This window comes from Gracilinanus agilis, chromosome 2, assembly GCF_016433145.1.
Source record: "Gracilinanus agilis isolate LMUSP501 chromosome 2, AgileGrace, whole genome shotgun sequence".
Lineage (NCBI taxonomy): Eukaryota > Metazoa > Chordata > Mammalia > Didelphimorphia > Didelphidae > Gracilinanus > Gracilinanus agilis.
Window position 1 is genome coordinate 210,949,294 of NC_058131.1, and position 20,311 is coordinate 210,969,604.

At 36.6% G+C, this 20,311-nt stretch overlaps 1 protein-coding gene across 2 annotated transcripts in view; it reads left to right on the forward strand.

Annotated features, from left to right (window-relative positions):
* ASAP2 (ArfGAP with SH3 domain, ankyrin repeat and PH domain 2) overlaps positions 1-20,311 on the forward strand; it is a 269,945-nt gene that overhangs the window by 95,606 nt on the left and 154,028 nt on the right. For both annotated transcript variants that reach the window (XM_044663620.1, XM_044663622.1), the window contains exon 2: positions 721-793. In XM_044663620.1, the coding sequence (XP_044519555.1) occupies positions 721-793 (73 nt within the window). The remainder of the gene's footprint in view (positions 1-720; positions 794-20,311) is intronic.

The following is a 20,311-nucleotide window of genomic DNA, read 5'->3' on the forward strand; positions in this document are numbered from 1 at the left end:
TCTCTCTCTCTCTCTCTCTCTCTCTCTCTCTCTCTCTCTCTCTCACACACACACACACACACACACACACACACACACCCGCTATGTCTTTCATGTTTCTATTTATCAATGTGCTTTTTTTTTCTGGAGATGGACATTCACAAGTTATTCAAACATTATTTCCGTATCTTTGTTGTACTTGTTTTGCTTTTCATAATTTCATGAAGATCTTTTCATGCGTTTTTGTTATTGTTCTTTTTGACAATCTGCTCATAATTTCTTATGGCACACAATGCCATAGCTTCTTCAGTCATTCTACATTTGAAGAGCAACCAGAATTCCTATTTTAAGTGATTCTTCAACCTCAGTTTTCCCCACTAGCATAGATGACAGACATCATCCATCATGCCTAGGCAAAATGTTTTAACAAACAAGTTAATGGACCCAGGTTAAGGCCCCTTAACCAAGACCAACACTTAATTTTTCAGAGAAAGAAGTTGGATCTCAAGGAAGTGTGATTACCTGCTTGAGGCCACAAAACTAGTTAAACCCAGGGCTATAATCCAGGTCTCCTGTTTTTAAATTTAGGTTCTTGTTTCCTACCCTACATTGGAAAGGGAGGAATACTGTATCTTATACTCTAAGGTGTTTTCTAATCCAAGGGGACAAGAGGATTATAAAATGTAAGTGACCCAAATACAATCGAAAATATAACCATTTAAAATATTTTCTTTATTTCAGGCTTTGGATGTTGACCGTACAGTTCTTTACAAAATGAAGAAATCAGTGAAAGCAATAAACATCTCTGGGCTGGGTGAGTACCTGATGGACTATCCTGTGGGGATCAAAGCTCTCTACCTAGCATTGATGATGGCTGAATTAGCTTTTTTTCTGTATATGTAAATAACAGGAGAGTTTGATGATTCATTTTCTTGTAGAATCCAGGTTCTACATTTTAATAAAAATAGAAAGATGAAGTCTCATGATAGTGCTTCAGTCTCATTTGTTCTCCTTGTTTCTCAGCCCACTGTTTTTATCTTGTCCTCTAATGTGCTTGTTCTCTTCAGCTTTTTTTTCTTAGTAATTCTCCGCACAAACCTTCTTAGATCACATCATGTTCATCTTTGCCTTTCTAGCTTGGCTCACACCATTTCCCAAGCTTGGATTCACAGGTCCAAATTGTTAAAATTAGAAGGAATCTTCGAGGTCATCTACAGTAACCTTCCACACATTGTAGTAGTCATCTATAATATCCCTGACGATTGTTGTCCAGCATCTACTTGAATAATTCCCCTGATGGAATACTCATTATTCAGCAAAAAGTCATGTTTATTTTTGGATAGCTCCAGACATATAGAGTTACAATATAGTTAGATCAACAATAAATGCTATCAGAGTTGGGAATGGGGGAGAAAAAGTGAAAAGAGAGCATTGATTTTAATCTGGGGTGATGCTATGGAAGAGACAGTTTGGGTTGGGTTTTGAAGGATGAGTGAGATTTGGGCAAGTGACAGGAGAAGAGAACATTTATGATGTTTGCATACCTACATGTTCCAGTTACTATCATTATAACCCCTTTGTCCCAGTGGACAGATATATATATATGTACATAAATATATTCATTATAGCTCCTGGAGGCAGACTTAGCTTTGATCCTGTTGCTTGAAATCATAAAATTTTAGAGGTCAAAGGAACCTTAGAGATGATCTTGTTCAGTGCCTCATTTTATAGATGAGGCAGCTAAGGTTCATAGAGGAGACACACCATTTTTAATGTTACATAATGAGCCTAAACAGAGCAGAATCAAGGTTTCTTGTCATTCTCTTGTCATTTTACTTGTCATTACTACTGTCTTAAGTTGGGTAATTTTTGTTAATTTGATCATCATTGATAGTTTTTTATAATTATACTTTATAGTATTGCTTGCTTTTATATATGTTGAACCATCCTGCTAGATCGTCAAATTCATGGAGCAGGGGTTATTTCTATTACCTTTCTCTCTTTCTCTAATGCTTAGTATATTCAGTGCAGTTACTTAATAAATGGTTGTTAATTAAATTAATGAATGATGACTTGTCCAGATGGCCAGAAAGACGTCTCTGATATCCTCAAATCAATAAGCATTCATTTTATTTAGAATGGGAGAATAACTGCTTGACTTTTTTAAAGATACTTTAAAGAGACAGAATACTAAATTTTGCTGATCAAAACATCTGAAAAATTTTGATACTTGCATATTTCCATTTGTGCTTTGATGTCTTGGAGTTGGAGGGGTTTTAAAGGATCGTAACTATAAGAATCTTTAGAGATCATCTCCCCAAACTCCCTTTTTTCCACCCCCACCCCTCAGAAAAGAAAGCCATAAAACAAGTGGGTAAAGTACTTGCCTGAAGTCATTTGGTAATAAATGACAGGGAAAGAATTGGAATCTAGATCTTTTGACTCTCTCTCTAGGACTCTCAGATAGGTCTTAGAAATGATTTTTATATTGGCCGTTTCTATGATTGTTCTCACAAATAAAAAAAGAATCATTTTAGCTACTTGGGTAAAATTTGTCTACGTGACTGCTTTCCTCTGGAGCTCTTGAGAAAGGCAAATGTGAATCTCCCAAGGCTCTTCCTGGCAGTCTTAACTTACAAATAAACAAATGCTCAGATGTCAAAAAGCTCTCCATTGAGATTCTAACACCAAATTTTCAGTCTCTTCTCAAGTCCTTTTATTCCCTGTACCATGCTTTGGTTAATGTGGGCCATGTTTCTACCTTGGCATGGCATAATTATTTCTAGCTTTGTGGTTAGGCCTTTTTTTTTTTTTTAATTCATAGCCTTGGGCTCTGCATGACTTTTTTCCCCCCCAAACCCATTTCACCCTCAAAGGATGAAAATTTGTCCAAAGATTTTGCTCTATCATGTGCCACCTGCTTAGAAAATTATGATAAATAACCTCCCATGTTGACTGCTTTGAAGAATTTAACACTATTCAGATGCTTATTTGTTGTAAAAGCCAAGCAAATGAACATTAAATTTGGTAACTTTTCCACCAATGTAATAGAAGCATGCATGCAACTTTAGTATAGACCATTTACTACTTCCTCTTTGTTTAATACTTTGATTTTAAGGGTTAAGAAGGTCTAGAGAGGAGAAATGATTTGCCCTAGGTCACCCAGCTAGTTGGGATTATTGCTTTTTAAGAAAATCCTTACTTCCATCTTAGAATCAGTTCCAAGCAGAAGAGTGCTAAGGATTAGACCATGGGAGTTAAGTGACTTGCCCAGGGTCAGTCTTATACTAGGAAATATCTGAGACCACATTTGAACCCAGGATCTCCCTTCTCCAGACCTGACTTTCTATCCACTGAACCACCTACCTGCCCCAGGATGATTGCTTTTTAAGAGATACAAGAAAAAAAATGAAGCCTGATACTAAAGAAATGACAGACTGTTCCCTAAAAGAGAAGTCCCAAATTGTTACCTGTCATTATGCATATAGCCTTCCATGGTGACTGGTGTGAAAAAAAAAAAAGATAGAATTTGTTTAAATATATAAATTCTGATTTTTAAAAAATAAATCATTAATTTAAAGTCACAAATTATAATATAACACCTTCTCATTCCTACATTCTTTTTTTTCTACATTCTTTTTTTAAAAATAAATTTATAATTGGCTTTTTAGGGTCCTCTATGTCCTGCCCTAATATCTCTATCCAATCTGTTGTTTATTTAGCAAAGAGGAAAGCAAAAACCTCATTACTTTCCACAAGCTTTCTCCAAGCCTAGTTCTTTGTCCCCTCAAAATAATATGCCAAGCTTTTTTCCCCTATTCCTTTGCTTTTCCCATGCTGCGGGCTCCCTTCTTCCCTGGAATTCCCTCTTCACCACTAGCCTAAATCCTACCCATCTTTTTAAATAAACTATTTAAATATCTATTTAAATTATTAAATTCATTTCAATTGTTTAACATCTGTGCTCAAATTCAAAGTTCCCTGATTAATTTAGTCCTTATTGATCTCTCTTTGTTCCTCTTTGAACTACAGCACTTAGTTTTTTTTTATTCACAGTTTTGTTCTTTATCGTATACTTACCCTGTCTTCTTGTCTTGGTTTCATATTCTAGTCTTAGCTTTGAAAGCAAGCTTTGAATCTTTGTAGGTGATGGTATGCTTTTAAATTTGTTTTTTAAAAATTCCTTCCCTTCTGTCTTAGAATCCATACCGTGTATTGCTTTGAAGGCAGAAAAGCTATAAGTGATAGGGATTAAATGATTTGCCCAGGGACACAGAGCTAGGAAGTATCTGAGGTCAAATTTGAACCCAGGACTTCTTGTCTCCTAGTATGGCTCTCAGTGCACTAAGTCATCTAGAGGCTCCTATATTTTTATGCTTATTATGTCCCTACCCATCATAGGAACAAGTATAGAATAGATATTAAATATAATCATAAAAATTAATTTGCAAAGTGTTGTTTTTGTAATATAGAGTTTAGGATTTGCCCTCCTAGGATGGAAAACTTGTTTTGTAACTTTAAAAACTTTAGATATTTTAACATTTTCTCAGTAGAGCCTCTATTTAAAAAGATATTTATATACACATATAACATATACGCACAGGCCTGTGTCTGTGTGTGCGTGTACATGTATCCAGAACCTGTTTTCTTCCATGTGAGAGATGACTTAAAAGGAGGGATTTTTAAGAAGGAGTATTAGAGTAAATTTAAGCAAACCAAAAAATATCAGTGTGCCTCCTAAGTACTCACAAAAACAGCCTTCTTGCCCTGTAGACTATATTATATCACATTTCACCTCTTGTTGCTAAAAAGATGATAGACATCCCAACCAGATGTATTTGCTGAAAAATTGTCTTGGTGAGTTCCAGTTTTCAGAAATAGCTATTGTAATTCTTGTTGAGAAACAGTTTCTATAATATTTTTCCCACCCATAATAAGCTGCCATCTGTCCTCCTTTCAAAGAAAATTCCCAGTTGTCCATATTTATTTAAAAATGCATTTAGGCAGAAATTTCCCAAGCTTGGTCTCAGCACAAAGGTGATTTTTTTTCCTGTCCTTTTCTGGGAAGTTTGAACTAAATTTTTTCAGCTGTGTTTGACTTAGAGGGTGAAAACATCTCCTTTATTAAAAAGGAAACAAAATATATTTCATTTTCGCTTCTCTAAAATCTCTATAACTCCTGTACTTAGTGAAACTATTTTAATTGAATATAGCCTTTCTAAATTACCTCCAGTCTTAACATATATAAAATTTAGCATGTCTTTGAAGCATATACATACACACATACATACACACACATGAAAGAGATGCACAAGGAAGGGAATTTTCATTTGCTGTCCATCTTTTCTACTGGGGGAAAAGATTTTAAAAAGCAAGAGTTAGGTGTATTTGGAGGGATATATATATATATATATATATATTTTTTTTTAATTTTAAACCCATACCTTCTGTCTTAGAGTCACTACTGTATATTGGTTCCAAGGCAGAAGAGTGGTAAGGGCTAGGCAATGGGGGTCAAGTGACTTGCCCAGGGTCACACAGCTGGGAAGTGTCTGAGACCAGATTTGAACCTAGGACCTCCCGTCTCTAGGCCTGGCTCTCAATCCACTGAGCTACCCAGCTGCCCCCTGGAGGGATATTTTTTATTATTTAGATGTCTATCTTAATTCCCAAAGTTTGGCTAATAAGGCAAATTTAAAAGCTTAACACAGGTTAAATGTGATCTTTTGGGACAGAATTCATAATTGGAGTAGGGAAATGGAGGGATCATACATAGTATCATATATTTTGAGCTGGAAAAGACATTAGAAGTCATGAAGGCCCAACCCTCTAATTCTAGACCAACTTCCTTGTTTTATAGATGAAGAAACTGAGGCTCACAGAGATTTAGTGGCTTGCCCAAGATCATACAGATAGTAAGTGATGATAGTGCTGGGATAACCATTTTATTTCAGTGGGGAAAACCAAAAAAATACTGGAGAAATGTGGGATAAATGTTGATATCAGTAGATGGATTTGGAACTGTTAACTACCTAGACCCATATAGTTGTAGTTAAGTGGCTCGGTGGAAAGAGAATCAGACCTGGGGACAGGAGGTCCTGGGTTCAAATACAGTCTAAAGCACTTCCTAGTTGTGTGACCCCGGGCAACTCACTTAACCCCCCCTTACTTCCCCCTTACTACTCTTCTGCCTTAGAACCAATACATACATTTTTTTGTAAGATAAAAGGTAAGGGTTTTTAAAAAAAAAAAAAAAAAAAAAAAAAGGAGGAGGAAGGGGAAGCTTCCAGGGATTTTCCCCGGCTATATCTTTGGTAGTTTTTGTTTTTTTTCCCAAAAAGATGAGGTAAAAGATGAAGAAGAGTAGCATTATTGTTTCAGAAAATATGTGCCTATATAGAAATCCACTCCCTTGTGGATGGAAACATCATGAAGAAACCTGGAGGTGAATATCTAAAAGGAGATAACCATAGAGTGACTTTTTTATGGAAACCTATAACAGATTTTACTTGTTAAGTCAGGAGGAATGAAACATCTGACATAGAGCTACAAAATTGACACAAAGGCAAAATATGGCATCAAGAATGGGACTTCAGTTCTCTGGAATCCTATCATCTGCCTCATGTTAGTAAAAATAAATAGCATCAAATGAATGTTTTACCTTCCTTTACTTATTCTTCAGAATGTAGAGGAAATAATATGGCAAAATATTCAAATGAGGTAATGTAGGTAGGTCGTGCAGTCCATGTACGCTGTTTCTGTTAGTATTATTTTTTTTTCTTTAACAAGTGCACTTTTATTTGAACTGGTCTTAAGTCAGTGTACAGGTAAAGCTCCTCCCCTCCCCCAAGTACTGGCACCAATCTCATTAAACTCCCAGGGAGACTGTTAAAAGTCTTCATTCACATTTATGTTGGAGGCAGGGAGAGAATTTAGGGAGCCATTCGTTATGGCTGACGATTAAAAAAAAAGGAACAAGTATTAAGGCAGAAGATACAAAAAGTTTTTTTTTAAGGATTATATAATTTACACATAAAGCAATACTACTGCTATCCCCCCACCTCCTATTATTATTATTATTATTATTATTATTATTATTATTATATGTTACACCACTGAATTCTTACCAACAAAGATGAGCTGGTTGCTGATAGGAATGTGATTAGGAACTATGGAATGATTATGTCCTTTTTGGAACTTGTAATTGCCAAGGAAAGGAAAGTCAGGTATTGTCAGACAACTGTACCCTGATATTTTGGAAAGCTAATAACAAAAATTAAAAAAAAAAACCGAGGTAAAAGTAGGTGTAGTACCTGACCAAAGACTGTAGAAGGCTCAAAGCATTTTTTTAAATTAAAAACTGATATAAATTCTAAACAATTAGAATTTCTTAACCTGGGTTCCGTAAACTTGTATTTTTAATATTTTGATATATTTCAGTCTAATGGTTTCCTTTGAAATTCCATATATTTTTATGTATAAAAAACCATGATTCTGAGAAGGGGTCCATCGCATTAAAAGGGCAAGAACTCCTGATCTAGAAGAATGCTATTTAGGGAATTCTGCCCTGACTTTAGACTTGTGAAGGGCACATACCAAATGGAGAAAGAGAGATTATTATCTTTCAGCAAGCACCTGTTAATACCTACTATGTGAAAGGTTCTTTCCAAGCATTGGTGGTACCCAGACAAAAGGGAAGACATCATCACTTCTAGCCTAGATTATTGCAACAGTCTCTTCATTGGTTTCCCTGATTTGAATTCCTCCTCTCTCAAACCAATTCACAGATGATAAATTGAGAATCCTGAAGTGCAGAGTGGGTTATGCCCACCCCTTGCTTAGTAAGCTTCAGCAGTTTCTTTCTAAACTAGGGTAAAATGCAAACTCCTGTTTGGTTAGGTAAAGCCTTTTATAATCTGGTTCCAAATTACTTATCCAACTTGATTATACAGTATTTCTCCTTATGTAGGCTCCAGCTGCATTTTCCACACATAACCTGCCTGAGTGTGCATTTCCTTGCATAGATTACCCTTTGCCTCCAGACTCTTAGAATCTCTAGTTTCCCTCAAAACTCAGTATAGGTACAACCTCCTACAAGAGACTTTCTTCACGCCAACATTTGTAAATTCCCCCCTCCCTCATTACTTTGTATTTGCTTTTTAAAATTTGTAGAAAATTACTCATGAACCTATGGAAACAGTCCTACTTTTTGTTTTGTCTTTGTTTTCTCTGCACATACCATACTGCTGGGAACATAGTAGGAGCTCAGTAAATACTTGCTGAATTGGATTGAGCTTATAACTTATTGAAATAAATGAGAATGAATGCAAAGGAGTAGCATAATTCAGGGATTTCTAGACAAAACCCAGAATGACCTGAAGTTTGCAGAGTGCTGAAGGCAATCAAATAGGATTTAAAAAAAAATATGTTCAAAGCAAAATGAATGAGGAAGGGCTAAGCTGTTAATAGCAAATAGTAGAGACACAGAATCACGCAGTACCCATTTCTATTTGTTTTCTTCATGAAAGGGAATGATTTTCCACTTGGGAAAGGTAGAAAGTACATAGTTATGAGGGAATTGCATACAAGCTAGGTAGGGAGATAGCAAGAGAGCACTTTAACTGATTTTAATGATGATGCTGTAGCAAATTACATTCTACAATACTGAAAGAACTTGCATCTGTGATGACTAAAAGTGCTGCTGGTAGTCTTTGAGGAGCTAGGGAAGAAAAGAAAGGTTCCAGAAGAATAAGGCTGGGCAAATGTTGATCTAATATTCAAAAATTTAAAAAATAAAGTAGATTCTAGAAATGTATCAAATAAACATAGTATTTATCTCTAAAACTTTAACATCATTTATTTATTTGGTTGATGATTTCTGAGAAAAGAAGTTCAGGATTACCAGGGCCAGCTTAGCTATAACAGAAATAGTCATGTATACTACCCCATGTCCACATATTATACTTTTTTTTTGCTGTGCTCACGCTGATCCTTTATTTTTAATAAAATTTTTTCCCAATTATATGCAAAAATAATTTTTAACATTTATTTAAAAATTTTTTTAGACCATTACCTTCTGTTTTGGGATAGATACTAAGTATCATGTCCAATGCATAAAAGCAGAAAGGCTAGTTAATTGGGGTTAAGTGACTTGCCTAGAGTTCACCCAACTAGGAAGTATCTGAGACTAGATTTGAAACCAGGTCCTATCTCTAAGCCTGGCTCTCAATCCACTGAGCTACTTAGGTGCTCCTCTAAAGGAAGTTCTTAATAGCTGCTTTTTATTCATTCATAAAACTTCAAGGTACCATCTGGGAAAAAAATAATAATCTTAGATTTCCAGAAAAAACCACCATTGTGTGTTTCTCTCATGCTAACTAGAAATATGAAACCCTGTCCATAAAAAAAAAAGCTGGAAAATTTTAGACGAGGAAGTTTATCCAACTCAAATCCAGATATATCTTATATTAAGATAAAAATATATGATTCTCAATTTTCCACCAGCCACAATTCTTAATTTCTAGCCCATGGAATATCTTGGTTCTTCCAGAAAAAGCTCATGACCTGAAATCTCATGAAATGCAAATTGATTCAGTTTTTGATACACTTTACCTTCTCATACTCTCGGTTGCCTCTCCCTTCTGATCAGAGGGGTAAAGGGTAGAGCAATAAATTCCCAAAGCCTTACTGGTGAGTTGGAGTTGGGCTAGAAAAACTGCCCATGCTGTGATTACAGGGGAAGGTAATGGGGTATTCCTTGAAAGTTAGAATATATTTTGTGGGAAGGAACAGATTGAGTTTTGGGATTTCAGAAGAGACAAGTATTGATATATTTGGATTCATTCCACAAACACTGAGCTTTGGGATTAATTTGAGAACATGGCACAGTAGAAAAAGGACAGGATTTGCAGTTAGGACCAGGGTTCAAATCTTGAGTCTGCCATTCATTTCAATAAATATGGACAAATGACTTATCCCTTTGAGGACCTCATTTTCCTCATCTATAAAAGAGAGTGTTGAACTCTATAACTTCTAAGATTTACTTTTAATCTATGAACTCATGTTCCTGGTATAATGAGGGAGGCATCAAGCTTTAGCCAAGAACTTGAAGCAGATTTTTTCATTCCTTGAATATGTTTCCTTGACTCTAAAATGGGGTTAGTAATATTCAAATCATCTATTTCACAAGACAGGTTATAAAGGCTCAAAAGAAATTATGAATGTGAAAGTATATTTCTTGTAATCATAAGATGCTGTATGAATATAAGCTATTATTTATTATTGAGGACCCATTAAAGAACTAGAAGCTGTCTTTGATTATGGGAAAATACCCCTGGGAAAGTAGAAGGTATTTATATTCTTTCTCTCATCACACCTCACCAAATTGCAGCTAATGTCTCTCCATCAGCCTACCTTTATGGATGTGTGCCTAAAATCAGAACTGAAAGTGAATAGCATGTAAGGCTGCCAACAGGAGATGAACTTGTTTCATTTATTTAGATTTATGCAGAGTGATTCCAATGTTAAAACTGAAGCTCCTGTTTGAATATTAATCATTTTGGTATCTAGGGAGGCTTTTCACCTAGTAGTTATTTTACCTGAGGAACATATGTTACTCCTGAGATCCATTCTTTACAAAGTGTGTTTCTCTGGTTTAAATGTGTGAATTCAGCAAGTGGTTTTTTTTTTGGTACTTCTCCATTTGGTATAACCTGGCTCCAGTCTTATGAAACATTTCTTGCTTTTTCTGACACTACAGTTCCTCACACAGGACACCACTCCCTTCTTTTCCTTTGGCTGTCCTTGTGCCTGAAATGCAGTTTTACCTCATCTCTGCCTCAAAGAAGCACCTTCTGTATTAATGCTTTCCAGATATCTACCTCCTCTGAGGCAGCCAGCTCCTTTCCCAAAATATTTTGTATGCATTTATGTCTGTGCATGTGAGTCAACATGCATTCGTGAGTCAGCCTGTCAATAAACATTTATTTAGGGAGCAGCTAGGTAGCTCAGTGGATTGAGAGCCAGGCACAGAGACAGGAGGTCCTGGATTCAAATTTGACCTCAGATATGTCCTAACTGTATGACTCTGGGCAAATCACTTTACCCCCATTACCTAGTTCTTACTACTCTTCTCTCCTATTGGTTCCAAGACAAAAGGTAAGGGTTAAAAATTTTTTTTAATTAAAAATTTTTTTTATTTAGCATCCACTTGCCAGGCACCATATTTATCACTGGGGATACAAATAAGAAAAAGATCATTTTTGCCCTCAGGGAGCTTACAATTTGATGAGAGAAGACTACTTACAAAAGGATGCTGAAAAGAAGAGGAAAAGGAGAGTTGCCACACCATAAGAGTCCATAAGGTGTGAAGCCCTTTGGTAAAGAAAGAGAAGGTGGCTGGCCTAGGAATCTTTTGGAATTTTTTTTTCAGTCAATCAAAAATTAATCACTGACTGTGTTCAAGGCACTAGACTAAGCCCTGGAGTTACAAAGAAAATAGCTCTTGCCCTCATGAAGCTTATATTCTTATTAGTTATTACATTAGACTTTATTATCTTACTAGCACCTTTTAAAAGGCAAGTATCCATTTACCATTGACATCATCCTTCAGATAGTCAAGAGATAATCCCTGTCCAGGCCATGTGTCTATTTGTCAAAGGCAAGCTGCTCAGATGCTAACAAAAGCTATACCTGTCTTTCTAGCTTTTGAGAAGCTAGATTTGGAACTACCTCCTAGGACTCCTCTTAAATGGAGATTATTCTTTTACAGCATTCCAGGGACTTTACTAAGCAGTAGGAATATAAATAAACCCTGTCAGACTATCCCTGGCCTGAAGAAGCTTACATTCTGATGGGAAAAGGCTACACATAAAAGATACCTGACCTGAGGGCATGGTAGAGGAAATCCCAACTTTGGTCTGTAGGGGATGAGATATAGATGTCTGCTCACATTCTTTAAATGGAGGTTCTGGGAAAAGCCATCCAACCAGGAAGAAGCCAGAAGGGCTGAAACATATTGTTTACTTTGGTTAGACTAGCCTGGAAACAGAATTAGTGCTAAATGACTGATTGACTTTAAAGTACTTAGGGGTACTTAAGGGTCCTCAAGAGCACTAAAGGGCACTTAGAGATATTTAAGGGTACTTGGGGCACTTAAAGGTGCTTGGGGTACCTAAAGGTATTTAAGGGTTCTTAGGGGTACTAGTTTGACACACTTGGTCTAGGTCAGAGTTTGGCAAATTAGGGGCTGTACAAAACAAACAAGCTGATTTTGGCCCATAGTTTGTAGCTCTCATCTAAATTCAAATAATGGTGATTAAAGGAAATTTAATCTTGTAATGAATTTCCAACAGGGATCTATCCTTGTTTTTTTAGTGTGTTCATCAATGATTTGGATGGCTTTATATTACATTTGCAGATGTCACAAACCTAGGAGGGAAAGCTTAACACGTTTGATGGTAAGACTAGGACACAAAAAGGTCTTGACAATCAAGAACAATAAACTAACATAAAATGTAATAGGAATAAGTATAAAATCCTGTTTTCGTGTTTACAAATTCAACTTCACAAGTATAAGATAGGGAAGGCAACAATTTTAATGAAAATATGTGTGTATCATGTAAAATCTCTATCAGATTATCCTTTCAGAGAGAGGAGAGGGAGAAAGAGAGAATTCGGCTCAAAAAATTTTTAAACCAAAAGCTAAAAATTGTTTTTACATTTAAAGGAAAAAGGAAATATTTTAAAGAAGAAAAATATTTGTGTATTTTAGTGGACTTGATATTTGTCAAAAGCGCTACAAAGCTCTTAAATCTAGTATGATCTTAGGTCATTTTAATATAATATCCTACTGTCATTTGCATCTGGAATATTATATTTGATTCTCGGTATCACATTTTAGGAAAAAGCTGGCCAATTATAGCATTTTCACAGGAAGGTGGCTGAAATATTGAAAGGACTAAATGTAGTCAGTAAGCATTTATTAAGAATCTACTATGTGGGGGGCAGCTGGGTAGCTCAGTGGAGTGAGAGTCAGGCCTAGAGACAGGAGGTCCTAGATTCAAACCGGGCCTCAGCCACTTCCCAGCTGTGTGGCCCTGGGCAAGTCACTTGACCCCCATTGCCCACCCTTACCAATCTTCCACCTAAGAGACAATACACCGAAGTACAAGGGTTTAAAAAAAAAAAAGCCAGAAAAAAAAAAAAAGAATCTACTATGTGCCAGGCATTGTGCTGATTACTAGAAATACAAAGAAAGACAAAAGTCCTTAGCCTTAAAGAGAGCTCACAACCTATTGGGGGTGACACCTGTCAAACAATGTATATAAACTAGCTATATACAGAGTAAACAGTAAATAATAAATAGAGGAAAGGCTATAGAATTAAAAGGGGTTGGGAAAAGCTTCCTATAGAAGATGAGATTTTAGTGTAGACTCAGAGGAAGCCAAAAAGCAAATATGAGGACAAAGAACATTCTAGGCATGTAGGACAACCAGAGAAAATGCCTAGAAACTGGAGATGGAATGTCTTGTTTGTAGTACAGAAGGAAGGTCAGGTCATATGAGATTTAATTGAAGGAAAAGAGGACACTTAGTCTCACGAAGGGACGATAGATGCTTGGGGGAGAAAGAAAGAGAGAAGACATGATAGCTGTCTTCAGGTGTTTGAAAGGCTGTTATGTCCAAGAAGGTGTAGACTTTTTCTTCTTGGCCTTAGAAGCCAAAACTAAGAATGGTGGAGAGCACTTTTAGAGTCAGATTTAGACTTTAGAGAAGAAAAGTCTTCCTAAAAACCAGTGTTCCAAAAGTGTGATAAGTAGCTTCATGAGGTAATGGGTTCTTCATTGTTGCAGGTTTTACAGTGAATACTTACTGAGTATGTTATAGAAGGAATTCCTATTCAAGGGAAAGGGTAGAAAGAAAGAAGGGAACAAGTGTTTTTTTTTTGTTGTTGTTGTTTTAAGTAAAAGGAAGCTGAATGTGTACAGCATCTGATGGTAGTACTGTTTCCAAACACTATACTAAATTCTTTAGCTCTGAGATTGGAGGATGTTGTGCTGTTTGGGACCAGAGGATTTAAAAGTATGAGAATTTAGGTGGTTAGTGACCATAAAATGATGTTGAAAACATGTAACATTGTTTAGAATGTGCTGCCAACTAGAAATCTTCTAATCTCTTCTGGTTTGATAGGTCTCCTTAAATAGCCGGAGAGACACCTATGTTATCATAGATAGTGGGAAAAGCACTTGATTTTAGATTCAGACCTGGATGTGAATTCCCATTCTTCCAATTCATTATTGAATATATAAAGTGACTTCAGAAACTCAGTTTCTTATCTGGAAAATGGAAGAAGTAATATTTATACTTCCTGTGAGGAAAGTATTTTGTAAACTTTAAATTGCTGTGTAATTGTGAATTGTGAATGTTATTATATTGCCCAGTGTAATTATTTTGCAAGGCCATTTTTTGCTAGACCTTAGACCCTAAGGAGTGGGATGGAGGTAAATGTTTAATTGAATAACCAGAGTTTGGTTTTCTCCTCTCTCAATATGGATCCTTTGACCCAAGGATAACTTATGTCTTCCTAAATTTTTTTTGATTGAACATAAAACAGAATTCTGATGCTTGGATTAATAAAGTATTGGCACATCCTTGTTGAATTCATAATACTCTTTTAAAAAAAAACACCCTTACTTTCTGTTTTAGGATCAATACTTTATGTTAGTTCCAAGGCAGAAGATTGGTAAGGGCAAGGCAGTGGGGGTTAAGTAACTTGCTCAGGGTCACACAGTCAGGAAGCATCTAGCTGCCCCTCATAATAGTCTTTTTTATATAATAATCTGTTTGAACCTTTCCATCTAACCATAAGTCACTTTCAAATGTCCTTAAGAGCATTATGCTACATGGTGAGAATAATATGATAAAGGGAAAAAAGCATGATTTATAAGTCAGCAAATATGAGTTCTTATTTTGGCTCTAGAGTCTACCTTGGGACTCTGGGGAATCAGCTAAACTTTTGGGGCCTTAATTTTGTCCTCTGTAAAATGAGAGAGGTGAACTTAATTATTTCCAAGGTACCATCTACTTTTAAGATCTTACATTTCTTACATGTAGGAAGGTCCTTGACCAAAGAATTAGTAGAAAAGCTAAAGGGTAACTGAATTGCATTTGAGAAATTTCACAATGACTTTAAGAATTCCAGGCTACTCTCTAACGCCCACCCCACAAAGCAAAACAAAACAAAAACACAAATAACTTTTGGTTACCAATTTTCTTTTTCCTTTTTTTTAAATTATAAAAACCCTTACCTTCCATCTTAGAATCAATACTGTGTAATGGGTCAGGGCAGAAGAGTGGTAAGGGCTAGGTTCCAAGGGAAGTGATTTGTGCAGGGTCACACAGCTAGGAAGTGCCCGAAGCCGGATTTGAACCCACATATTGTCTCAAGGCCTGACTCTCACACCACTGAACCACCTAGCTCCCCCACCCCCACCCCCCAAACCAATTTTCTCCTTGTGATGCTATATTGTTGAGAATCTTGGAATTCCTTAGTTCTTCAAAATCAAAGATGTGAGTGACATAAAGGGTCACATAGTAGATGTAAGGAAGCTGAAGTATGTAGTGCTTCCTTGTGATCTAAATATAAGTTAGTCTAGTGGTCTATACAATGGAAAAAGAGCTAGATTTGGAATAAAGGTTTGGGTTTGAATACCAGTTCTCCTTCTTCATTGTTATTCAAGTCCATTCATTCATAACCAATTCTTGGTGGCCTCATTTTCTTGGCAGAGATACTGGAGTGGTTTGCCATTTCCTTCTCCAGCTCAACTGAGGCAAGCAGGGTTAAGTGACTTGTCCAAGGTTACACAGCTAGTTAAGTATCCTAGGCTGGATTTGAACTCAAGAAAGTGAGTCTTCCTGACTTCTGGCCCTGCACTTTATATACTTCATCATCTAGTTGTCTTTCTGCTACTTATTACTTGTATGATATTGTACCAAGTTAACTAAGCCTCCGTGGACTTTAGTTTCTTCATCTGTAAAATGAAAGACTAGACTGGAATACTGCTCACTCTCCAGCTTCAAATCTCATTGTACAGTTGCTTAAATGCTGCACTACTGTCCATTAAATATTAATTAAAAAAAAAGAAAATACTTAGCCTTTCTATGTATAGTGGATATAGCTCTTTTTGGAGAATTTTGTGACAATTGGGACAAAAATGGTAGAGGATGAGAAAACCAGGATGAGTTTCTATTTGCATAGATAGAATGAATACTTAACACTGAGCTCATTAATTCATTGAGATGTTAAAATATAAGGAAAGGCCCTAATTATAAGTATTGTAGAACTCTACAGGGAAATGAATAGATTGAATTCTTTTTAATGGAAATATTTGTAAGTACCATAACCTAAAGGCTGATAGATTTACTTTGGTTACTTTCCAGAAATTTTATTACTAAGATTTATTTTAGATTCCTATTTCGAGATTGCTTTTGGCAAAAGAAAAATGCAGGTACCCTATTATGTTCTACTTTATGATAGAAAAAAATTAAAACCTTAAAGCAACTTGAAGTAATAAATACTTTAATATATATTTTCTAGAGATATGTTTTGTGCAGGACATTATGATAGAGTGCTAGAAGGGTTATGAGGAAACATAAGGCTTGGTCCCTGATTTGAACAATTAACTTCCTGCCTAATTGGATGGAGAAGATACATGCAAAAATTATTATATAATGTTGTGGTTCTTATAAAATATTACATATATACATTATAAGATATTACATATATAATATTAGTATATTTGCAAATGTTATAGGAGTCTGGAAGAGTAGGGTGATTGTGGCACTGAATTGATGTGGAAAGAGTACTGGATTTAGAGTCAGAGGATTTTATGTCAGAAGACTTGGATTCAAATCTTGCCTTTGCCACTTACTTCTTGTCTGATTTGAGGTTAAGTGCCACTTGCCTGTATCTCAGTTTTTTCAACTGTGAACTAAAGCAATTGGACTGAATATTCTCTCAAGCTCATTCTAGTTCTAAGATCCTGCCATCGTATGGCTAGATTTCCCATAATCTTTTGGATTTCTTTTGGATTTCTATTCCTCAACACTTGGGTAATATGTGAAGTAATAACATTTCTTGTGAATTGACAAACTTCTCAATGATGATTCCCTGGAGGTTTTCACATACCCTCACCAAGTGATATAAGAATGGAAGCCAAGAATATTGGTTTAATTATGTGGACTTGCATTGGGGATACCTCATCCCACCCCTTGTCTTGACCCAGGATACACAGTACCACCATCAGGTGCTCTACATATTCATCTTTGTCTTATTTTGTACTCTTGGGATCCTTTGCCTTTCAAAGCCATTTAAAAAAGAAGCATCATGCTACCATACTGTAATAAGGGGAACTGTGCAACACAAATAGTTCATGAATTTTAAGTCCCAAGTTTTTAAGCATATGAATTTAAATACACTGGATTTTGCTGAACTGAACAAACTAAGAATGGCACCATCTCATGGTTTATGTCTTCTACAACTGATCAGAGATGGCTGGAACAAAGGAACATACTATAGATAGTCATGCACTCAGAATGAAAGGGCAACATCACCAGCCAAGCTTTATTCCATTGAATGTGTAATCATTCTGCTCCTGATTGGTGGACTTTTCTTTGAATTTTGTCTAGGATGGCACTATATGTATGAAATCCACTCTTTGTATATGAAAACCTAGGAATTTGACTTCTTTTTATTACTTAAGGAATTCTGAGAATGGAAAATTCTCTGCTCAACTGGCAAATTTACTCAAATACTAGACCAGCAATTTTATAACAGTTCATCATTTATCAAACTAACCTAATTGCCCTGCTTCTCCTTTGCCAACTCATAACTACTGGGATTACCCACACCTAAAGAGGAAACCTCATCATGGGAATGCTTAAAGGAAGAACTCATTTGCATTGACATTTAGTGATTACAATCTTCTATCCCCAACAGCATTCATTTCAGGAGAGCTATCTTACAAATCACTATCATCATCAACAACTTCCTTTTAAGATGTGCCAAGATTCAGAATTTACATCTTATCCACCCTTTGTATACCCATTCCATTGGCAAATTGGCCTCCTCTTTCTTAGTAACTCCATAGACACATTACCCCAACCTTGTCCAGAATTGCCCAAGCATCATGAAGAGCAGTCAAATGAATAGGTGTAAAAGGTAACTTCTGGAAAAAGATGGAGAACAGCTTGAGTGACAGATCATCGGTTATAGAACTTGGAATTTACCCAGATGGCATGAGCCAAGGGCAAAAGACAGTTGGGACCACCTCTATAAAAGCCCAGGGGCTCAGCCACTTGAGGTCTCAGTCTTGAGAAGGGATTTCTGGAGGGTAGAGGATGGTGAAGGGTAGGTAGGCCTATAGACCTGCAGATCCAGCATTCGTGCCTTATTGCCTCATAGTTCATTCACCTATTGCTACACAAGGCTGAGAGATAACAACAACACAGCTATCAAGAAGATCATCACTATCCCTTCATTTCCTTTGGTTTAGACCAGAGGTTCCCAAACTTTTTTGGCCTACTGCCCCCTTTCCAGAAAAAAATATTACTTAACGCCCCCTGTCACATACTATCACTGCCCCCTTACAGTTATTCACTGCCCCCTTGGATCTCTGCAGCATCCACCAGGGGGCAGTGGCGCCCACTTTGGGAATTGTTGATCTAGATCATGACTGGGTCTAACCATGAGGGGGGAGAAGAATCTTCAGCCAAATACCAACTTGTTGCTCATTGATTATATTACTTTAACTCTCATTAGATTTAGCATAGCCATTCCCAACACCTCTTTCCTTATCCTGATTCCTGCCCCTTTGAGTCTAAAGCATTAAACCCCTTTCAAACTTGATTCAAGTGAAGACTGGCATTCATTCTAAGGGGCAAGTGAATGATGACAGCCAAAGGGGAAAGGGAATTTTACCAAAATTGCAGTTAGTGTTATCCAATCAAATACCAACAACTAGCCCATTACCAACCTTTATTGTATAACCTAACGCCAAGCCAAGGAGCCAGAGGAGCTGTTGAACAATATATACAGCTTCTCCTCTAGTAACTTTGACTTGGGCACTGTTTGTGGGGTCAGGTGCTTAGCTGAGTTGATCATCCATAAGCCCTGGTGCTTACTAGCACACCTTGGTGGCCACCCAGATATCGCCATCCCCACTCAGCCTAGATCCATTTACCATCTGAGGATCTTAGGCCAGTTTGTCAGACCCAGCTTATAGAAGCACCTTCCTTCCTATTACCCCCCATTGTATATAACAAAAGCCATCACTTGCTGAGAGATCTTAAGGAATTTGTTATAATGCTTCATGGGACTTTTAAATTATTTTTTTTTACAATGGTGTGCTTTTAAATAAAGAAGATCCATGGTGTTCTTTTTTATGATTTTCCTTAAAAGAGTTTCCATGATTTTCTTTAACTCATATTTTCTGCCTTAGTTTCTAAGACTGAAAAGTAGTAAGAGCTATGCAACTGGGGTTAAGTGACTTGCCCAGGGTCACCCAACTAGGAAGTGTATGAGGCCAGATTTGAACCCAGGACCTCGTGTCTCTAAGTCTGACTCTATCCAGTGATCCATCTAGCTGCCTCTCCATTAAGTTTTAAAGATGAAAACTCAATCTGGACAAAACAATACCACAGTAGATAGGCAAAACTCTACAAAATGAATGTGGTACTTTCTAGAACACCACTGGTAATATCTAAAGCCTCGTGGTGGGTGCTTGACATGTTCAGTACTTATTTAATAAAGAACAAACCCATGTTACAGGGTCCTGAGATATCACTGAATACCCTTGATTTGATGTGACCTAGTATGCACTGAGGCACAGGGGGAATTGATCTTGCCCTTGCCACAGAATTAATATTCTTTTAAAAAGGTAACATTTATATAGAACTTACATTATGTTAGGCACTGCAATGAGCACTTTTATGATTATTTATCTTGTTTGTTCCCCAAAACAACTCTGGGGGGGGGTAAGTGATATTATTATCCCCATTTTACAGTTGAGAAAACTGAGGTAAATAGAGTTTAAGTGATTTTACCAGGATCATATAGCCAGTAATTGTCTGTGCCACATTTGATCACAAGCTTTCCTGACTCTAAACCCAGCATTCCGTTCATTGTATCACCTAGCAAGTAAAAGAAATTAAGGAGGTATAGGATCCTGGATAGCTGGAGGAGTAAGGATGACAGAGGCTTTCTGTCATATGTGACTTTGCTCTTTGGGACATCTCCTCATGCCAGGCTAGACTATCTAAGGCCAGACTCAAGC